The sequence below is a fragment of the Perca flavescens genome, chromosome 2, assembly GCF_004354835.1.
Source record: "Perca flavescens isolate YP-PL-M2 chromosome 2, PFLA_1.0, whole genome shotgun sequence".
Lineage (NCBI taxonomy): Eukaryota > Metazoa > Chordata > Actinopteri > Perciformes > Percidae > Perca > Perca flavescens.
The window spans coordinates 10,797,323-10,806,054 of NC_041332.1; the positions used below are offsets into that span (position 1 = coordinate 10,797,323).

The 8,732-nt window shown below is 44.7% G+C and overlaps 1 protein-coding gene across 2 annotated transcripts; it reads right to left on the reverse strand.

The window, feature by feature from the left end:
• Positions 1-228: 228 nt before the first annotated feature.
• On the reverse strand, positions 229-5,600 carry cbx6a (chromobox homolog 6a). Of its 2 annotated transcripts, none has more exons than XM_028599753.1 (5): positions 5,472-5,600; positions 4,119-4,162; positions 3,826-3,891; positions 3,216-3,282; positions 229-1,880 (listed from the first exon to the last, which is right to left on the reverse strand). In XM_028599753.1, the coding sequence occupies exons 2-5, from the start codon at positions 4,121-4,123 to the stop codon at positions 651-653; spliced, it is 1,368 nt and encodes a 455-aa protein (XP_028455554.1). In that variant the 5' UTR covers positions 4,124-4,162; positions 5,472-5,600; the 3' UTR covers positions 229-650. The 2 variants fall into 2 exon arrangements, with proteins under 2 accessions (XP_028455554.1, XP_028455546.1); XM_028599745.1 differs by having other exon boundaries at positions 5,375-5,600.
• Between the last annotated feature and the right edge of the window lie 3,132 nt (positions 5,601-8,732).

Here is an 8,732-nt window from a genome sequence, read left to right on the forward strand (position 1 = left end):
GGCATGCCACCTGAAGGCTGTCAATACCAGCCTGCGCAGCAGGGCCGGAATCAAAATAGCATTGGTTTCACACACACACACACACACACACACACACACACACACACACACACACACACACACACACACACACACACACACACACACACACACACACACACACACACACACACACACACACACACACACACACACACACACACACACACACACACACACACACACACACACACACACACACACACACACACACACACACCAAGTGTGCTTGATAAAAGCTCCCGCTATACACCAAATGGTTGAGTGTGTCGGACTATTTGTTAATACACCAAACAAGCTAAACCCAGCACGTCTGAAGCAAGTGAAAGAAAACAAATAACATTTCCATCCAAGTCTGCCTCAGTCAGTGCTGTGCAAAAGGACAAAATATGGCAATTTAAGGGCGTATTAGCTGCCCGCTAAAACAAAAAAAGCTCTTTTTTTTCAACTATTCAATGGCTGGGCGGTGTTAATTTACATTGCATTTCATTAATAGTTACACAAATATGGACACACCTTTAAGGAAAAGGTAGAAAGGGGCTGAAGTGGCAACACTGGCATGATATTTTCTTCCACCATCAATGGCAATCAACTTCATTACATCTGATCTTTTATGGCTTGGGTGGAGAGACGTCATCGGAGGTGGTGCTTGGCGGAGGGGAGGAGGCGCTTTCAGGGCTAGCGGAGGGTGAGGCAGGGGAGGGGAACTCTTTTATGGTGACCGTGACGAGGTTGGTGGTGACGTCAGTGACCACCACATCCTTGCAGCTCGGTGCCATTTCGGGGTGCCAGTCGGGGTCTCCTTCGGCGGGCACCCTTTGGGGTTCGGTGGGGGCAGCGATCTGGTCACCGGGGGTGCCAGAGGCGGCGGGCGGCTGGCGTTTGGCCCCGCGTTGGCGAGTGCTTTTCCTGCCTCCCTCTGGGGCCGCTGAAAGTTCCGGGGCATCGTCCTCATCCTCCACGTCTTCCAAGGAAGAGGACGGTGAGGAGGGGAGGAAAGAAGACGCCGACGCCAAGGGGTTCGCGTCAGAGGACGGGGCGGTTGCAGCTCGGCTGGCACTCTGGCCCTTCTGGGACTCTGCGTGAGGTTTACTGGACTTGGCGCCCTCGCTGGAAGGTGAGCCTCCTGTGGCAGGCTGAGACTGAGCAGCTGAGGCGGAGCTGGAAGGAGAAGAAGGCGACTGGTGCTTGGAGGAAGTCGGCTGGGTGTTCCTGGCCCCTGTGCTGGAGCCAGGGTGGGAGTGGAAGGACAAAGGGCCACCACACTGCAGCCCAAACGGCTTCCCGTACATCGGGAACCCCAGCATCTTCAGAGGGGGCTGGAAAGGTCTATAGGGTGTGTCTCCCTTCTTCCCGATAATGCGATTGCGGGAAGGGATGTTCTGGCGTCCTTCTGTAAGATTCCTGCCGCCTGCAGCGGTGCCGCCCCTACCTGGCTTGTTAATGACTTTCAGGTTGAGAATGATCCGACCTCTCTTGATCTCCCGCGGTTTGACTCTACGGTTGAGGATGCGGACGGTCTCGGAGAAGGGCGAGACGTGCAGGCGGGAGGGGAAGCCCCCGGGGTTGGAGAAGGAGGACGCCATGGGGTCTGAGCGGGGCAGCGGGCGCCTGGACATCCGGTGGCAGCGGTGAATGTCTTTCTTCAGCTTGTGCGTGGCCGCGAGGGAATTGAGTTTGGGAGAGGGTGCCACACTTGAGGAAGAGGAGGACGAAGATGCTAAATGAGGTGAGGCGGAGGAGGAAGGAGTAGCCCGACTGGAAGTGGACGAAGAGGAGCGCGATGTAGTCTGGCGGGCGTTTGAGGCTCGGCTGCTGGTCCCTCCTTTCTGAGCATGAGCCTGAGGGAGATGATAAAGAATTAAGAGTGGACAAAGGAGTGGGCAACCTACATTTGAAAATGTAGGTTTCCCATATCAGCCTAAAAAGCATAGTGTGGGTGTCTGGAAGGTGAAAAAATGTTTTTAGACAAACACGTAACTGCTTTCAAAATCATTGCAATAGCTATACTGCATTACTATATTTTATTGTGTAGTTAGGACCGACTTCATGGTGACATATGGTCATTTAAATTCTGTTGTTGGATTAGAATATTAGGCATTTAATTCCCCTCACACCTTACCAGAAAGTTCTGCAAAACTACGGATTATTAACTATTTCAGAAAGCACTCTATGCATTTAAAGTGCTCGTATTAGGCTTTTTTGGCTGTTTCCCTTTCCTTTATTGTGTTCTATAAGTTTTCTGTGCATGTTATAAGCTTCCAAAGTGAAAAAGCCCAAAGTCCACCCCAAAGGGACTTACCATCTCCAACAGAAAACACTGTTCACAAACTGCTCCAAACAGCTCTACTGTAGTCCAGCCTTTACTTCAGAGACAAACGTGCGTTACTTTATAACACGTTATAATGCTCGCCTAGCTGCTAGCATGGCACGCCCACATACTCTGCTTCTGACTGGCTAGTAGTCCTAACCTAGCTACTGCGCACGTGCGACTCCCAACAAAGATGGAACAGAAGCGCAATGCCTCACTTTGTAGCTAAAACAGAGAGCTCAACACACAGGGTGAAAAGAGGAGCTGCAGCAGTACAACAAAAATATGGTGTTTTTTTTTTTTTTTTAAATTACACCATGTAAACCTATTCTGATAAAACCTCTAAATACAATTATGAACCTGAAAATGAGCATAATATGAGCACTTTAATAACATCTACCTGCATGCACAAGTTGATTTGTAAAAATGAAGACTGCAGCACAGTATAGATCTTCTCCACCATTGTGTTCCTAACAGTTTTGACAGCGATGCATGTTGTTTGTACAATAATTAAAGTAAACTTCAAACAAGCCAGTTTCAAGCGGCTTGACCTTATTCTTAGTTCAACAGTAGAAACCACAAACAGGACTTTCCACTTTTCTATAAACGTGCTGCTACCCGAGTAATGGTAACAATTTGAGAAGATCTTGATGAAATTGATCAACAGATTATGGCTACAATAACCAGTATGCTATAATTTTAATTAAAAAAAGAAAACATTTTGGTATACATTTTAAGATAATTTAAGTGGACACTGGTTTTTCAGCTGTTCAAGACTGACTTTTCAAATCGCTGCTGATGTGTGACATGAGAGGTTGGTCTCTGTGCATAAACACTGAAACATCAGATGCATCAGAAACTGTACCTTCATGACAAAGTTTTTGGGTTTTGGTCCCCGTTTCTTTGGCCCGTGCATTTCTCTTTCCCGTTCCCTATGAAAAGGAAATTACAGTTAAGACAATACAGATCACACAGGTAAAGAAAAATGAACACCACAATGAGAGCAAATATAACAAATCAAACAAGAAGGTGGTGATGAAAGCTGTGAGTGTGTAAGTAGAGTAGTCGGGCACACAGAACAGTTTGAAGCCATGTTTAAACACAGCCAGACTCTGTCTTCACGTGTCCATTTCAGTTTCCCCTTTCATTGTGTCTTTTTAGTTTTGTCAGTTTTATGGTGTCCATTTTGGTTTACTGCAAACATCTACTTTCTGTGAGCAGCACACGGCTTTTCAAGTGGCGTGGCAACGAATACAAAAGGACTTGAGCTTAGATGTAGGTTTCACAACTAACACTAACAGATGAGGTAAAGGCAGAAGCAAGAACAAGCACTTACAGTGAAATACATGGGAGTTAACGTGAAGTAAGGACATTACAAGTGTAAAATCAACTATGACAGACTCTTACCACACTCAATGTGCAAAACAAGACTAAACATGGTGTATGTACTCTCATTAGTTGCTATTTTTACTCACTTTCGCTCAAAGCCCAGTATCAGCCTGTCATCCAGAATATTCTCCTCTGGCTCCCAAGTGCTGTGCCTAAACAAGGATGGAGTAACATGAGGAAAACACACAACAAAAGGAAACATTTTCTTTTCTTTTTTTAAAAACCACACAAGAACTTTTTCACCAAAGCCTAAGGTGATTTAATCCACATTTTCACTTTAATGTGAATGCATGAAAAACAGCACAACACAAGACAAATGCCTCCCTGTAAAGAGACTGAGGATTTCTAATATTGAGTTAAAGTCAACAGAAGCGCTTACTTCATTGCCCATCCTTTCCATTTTACCAGGTATTCAAGTCTTCCCTGCAAGAAAAACAAGACAGATGTTGGATGGATAGATAGATAGATAGATAGATAGATAGATAGATAGATAGATAGATAGATAGATAGATATTTTAAACAGCTTGTATATAACAATGGGGAAAAGAGATTTGTTTTAAATCTGGAATGCATATGCAGCAAATGTCATATTGGAACTTGATTATATTTCAGTTAAGAAATGCTACTGGTTGTGGACTTAGTCCCTGTTCTTAATTTGATAGGAGCTCATCTTGGCTTTATAGAGTTATAATTTCAAACATTCTCTATGATAGGAAATACATTTAACACTTGGCAGGATGCATTTTTACTAAGTTGTTTGCATACAACATCACATAATGTTTACATCATATTGCATCAATTTAAAAAAGGAGTACTCACTCAGCAACATCTGCTCAAAGAGCTAATATTAATCCTAAATAGGCTGTCTTGCATTGTGCAAGTGCTTTGGATAACTTCTCAGAAGAAGGGGTGCAACTATGAAGTTCTAGCAGGCAATGCAGAAGTACCTGGAGGCCTGGTGGGCCTGCTGGTTAACTGTGACTACCAGCCACTTAAAAATGGTCCACCACCATGATTTATAGGGCCTTTTCCAGTATACAAGCCATACAGGACTGATGCAAAATCTAAGAAACTCTCAGAAGTCCTTCATCAACTGTGGCTGTTATACTCCTCTCTCATCAACAGTAGATGAGTGCAAGAACTAATGTTTTCGGAATCCTTTTTCCACATTATGCCGAAGAAAACAGCAGTCTCAAACAGCGTTTAAAGTGGGTGACCTAAAGTTACACCTCCTCCACAGGCTGTAAAATGCAGACTGTGATCGTATAGCTTTAGCTACCATTAGCTGGCAGAGAAATCGGGCCCCTCCATTTCATAGCAGAGCACTCCTCCCATCGGCTGGGCTGCCTTGTTCTGCAGCTACCCCCTTCTTTTGTGTTGCTATTTTTATTGCCCTCTTAAGGCTTGGATATACGACCCATGACTGATAGCCTCGCGAGTTAGCTTCTAGCTAGCAAAGTAAAGGCATTCGCCAAGCCACAAGGCCTCCGAAGCCGTTGCATAGGCGTAAGAAGACAGCCCCGAGCCTATGGACTGGAGCAGCAGAGCAGCAGAGCAGCAGAGCCGTGTCGTGCTGACCGCGGCCAACATCTGCGGGAAGTCAAAACACGCGGGACGGCGGCGTCTGTAGCTCACCTTACGGACGCGGCGTTTCAGTATGGCTTCCGCGGCGAAAACGCGATCTCCCGTCGCCGAGAGCTCCATCTTTTCTTTCATGCCCGAACTAAGCTACCTGTCTGTGTTTTCCTCTCTCCAGACGTCAAGCTCTGCTGTCTCCTCAGGCCGACCAAAGCAAAACTGTGTGTGAGAGGCAGCAGGCACACATGCATGCATATACACACACACACACACACAAACACACCACTACAGTAGCAGCGGCGGCCAGCCTACTATCTGTCACGTGGCCAGGGTCAGCCCCTTTGGTCGTCCTGGCAACGATGAAGACTCTCACGAGGATGCAAAGAACCGCGCGCTACTTTGAGCTATTTTCACCCTTCACCATCATGTCTGTCTGATGACAACAAAGAGTATAGAAGTAGCCTACCTAATCTATACTCTTTGATCACATTCGGCGACATGCGAGCTCCTCCCTTAAACACATGAAAACTCGAGTTTATATAAATATATATTAGAAATGCTAATGATATTTTAAGTTTTAATTTCAAACTCATATCTGTCCAGGGCTGTAGCTCGAATTTTAAGGGCCTGCGTTGGCCGCCCACCCCAGAAAATGATTTAAGATTTGTTTTTTGTATTGTATTTATTCAGTAACTGTCTACACAGTGTAGGGTATAGCCTATTTATATTGTACTTTTTAGGTTTGTATTTATGTTTATTGTAGGAAGAATGTGACTAATGTGAATATGACCCACGCTGGAAGGACACACCTGTGGCCCCTCTCGCTTGTGGTCTGTAGTGTAGCCTGTGTCTTGGTTTTTTTCCTTGTTTTTCTCCGACTCTGACTGCGAGCTGCCTTGAGGACAGTGCTTTGCACGGTGGAAGTGGACGTCCTGCCACGTGCAGTTTGGTGCACATGTTAATAGGTCGGCCATGCAACAGTTCCGCTGGTGCTTTCTGCGCAGTGAAGACGTCTTTTTCAACGAGTTGGTCCAGAATCATCTCCTCTTCCATTGTCCCAAACTGACATGTTGTAGCCAGTGTTAGGTTGTAAAAAGTTAAATAAACCTTTTGCTTAACTTTCAATTCGACCCCAGCCTCTCCTTTCTCCTCAGAAACAAACACGTCATTTAGATATTTCTTAATGAAAAGAAATGCAACACATTACTTCCAATTTATGGTATCAATATATAACCAGAAAAGTTAGGAAAGTTACTTCAAACTCTTGCTATGCATGTGCAGTAATGTCGCAATCAACGAATCAGTTGTTCAATTACGTTGCAGTACCGTTAAAGGGTCATGATGGCATTCCAGCTCGCTGCATGATGATGTTACAATTCGTACTACAAACGCATCCACTAATGGGCCTAGGTGTGGGACAGAGAGCGAGTAGACAGAGTACAGTCATAGCAGTGAGACGACTGATACTTCACGAGGGAGCGCGTACGCTGATACCGAGTGGAAAAGAGGGTGTCCAGCATGGTAAAGTGTATACTATGTATTCACACATAACGGGGAGAACTGGAAAAAATAAGGAGATTAACCGTAAATATAATACAACGATCAAGGTTTCAGATTATGAACCACCATTGGAGGGATGTTTTGGATTTTATAAGAAATATGTTAGATATGCCCCTTGATTTGTCAAAACAATTTTCTCAGGTTTCAGTGATACATAATGAATCAGCTATCTCAGCAGGTTTTCGCTTCTGCCATGATTAAGCATTGTTATGATTTTATATACTCTGTAACTAATATATTCTTATATAATCATCATTTAATGTGTATCCCATATGCTAAGATTGTTTCCTATCACAGTATATTTCATGTTATACTGAATCTCAACCATGATAAAAAAAAAGGGATGATTGATAGGTTTGGTATGTATGCATGCAGATGTTTGAATGTATCTTATCTATTCTAAGGACTTTCTAGAGACCAGTCAGTTTAAGATGATATGGTCTCACAGTAAAACCTAGCTTAAATAGATGTCTTGTAAAAGAGTTTAAAAGGTATTCATTCTGATGTACATGTTGTTCATCCTTGGGCAGACTTGTCTGTATGCTCACGGTTGTCCCAGTGTCATGAAAGTTTGTTCACTGTTTGAATAAAGCTGCACTTGATTTGTAATCATCGGACTGGTCGTCATCTTTGAGGTCTCCCAACATCATTTCTGAGTCATCACCCGATATCATTTAACACCAGCTCGTTTAAAGAGGCAACAAACATGGTCCGTATAGTCTCGTCTGGGCGCCGACCACGTTGTCTGAAGCGGTATCTTTCCGCTACGACGTTCACTTGTGGCGTAAAGAAAGTCTGAATGGCAGCCAACGCTGTATCGTACATCTCATCAGCAACCGGCAATTCCTCATCAGCCATCGCCTGGAGATAATTCAAGTGCGTATCCACAGCTTGAATGGTATCGGCGGCACCCCGACATTTTGTAGAAAAGGTGTAGGCTGACTCAGGTTCAGAGTCGACATCCTCGTCGCCAATATGTCGTGTCGTAACAATAACGACTCTGTCTTGACTTATTCACTTTACTTTATTTCAACCAATGTGAACAGGTAGTGTGCCAGCACATGTGTTTATCTGGACCACGACTCTTCTTCTGCTCTCTTCTACTCCAGGGGGTAAGCGGCATCCGGAATAACCTCCTAAGAGGAGATTCTGAGGCTAACAAGCCATCACCTTCCGCTAGCATTCCATTGACTCCCATTCATTTTGGCGTCACTTTGACAGCGAATAACTTTACATCTGAAGCGTTTAAAGACTTTATTTGTCCATTGTTTATTTCTAAAGAAACATGACAATGTATAAAAGGCTCCATTACCTTGTATATCACGTTATGGCCCCGTAGCAGCCATTTTGTAAAAATAGGCTGATTGTGTCATAGCCACGCAACTTTCTGTCACACAGTAGAGAAATTACTGTATAGTAAGGAGAAGCTCGCAAGCAGTTGGGGGGTGGGAGTGGAGGCATAGCCTACAGTCAGTCAAGGGAGAAGCCAGAGAGTCCATGAAAGCACATTTCAGCAACGTTTTGCTCCTGCTCCTATGGACAGCTCCTCACGCTCTCCGTCTCTGCAGGATTCGGAATTATTCCGATTTCTCTTGGCACAGGCTGCACAGCTACCAGAAGACTACAAATTTCTGACAGGTTGCTCACGTCACATCAACGTTGTCAAGCTCAGTTTGAGGCTGAGAAGTACGTTCAGCCATCACCGGAAAAGTGCTTCTAATTGACTTCGCTGCTCTCCGTCGAAGTCTATGGCGTCGCTGTGTCCATTTCGTTTACTGTCTATGCTTCTACTACATTCACTTTTTATACTCTAAACTGGATTCATTGCGCACAGTGCCACCTAGCGCTAAGGTTG

Excerpts from the sequence above, each read along its gene's own strand:
- cbx6a (XM_028599745.1), bottom strand. The coding sequence starts at position 5,455 with ATGAAAGAAAAGATGGAGCTCTCGGCGACGGGAGATCGCGTTTTCGCC. Across the intron at positions 3,283-3,825 it reads ATACTGGGCTTTGAGCGAAA|GGAACGGGAAAGAGAAATGC; the intron begins GTGAGTAAAAAT and ends TCCTTTTCATAG. Across the intron at positions 1,881-3,215 it reads CCAAAAACTTTGTCATGAAG|GCTCATGCTCAGAAAGGAGG; the intron begins GTACAGTTTCTG and ends CATCTCCCTCAG.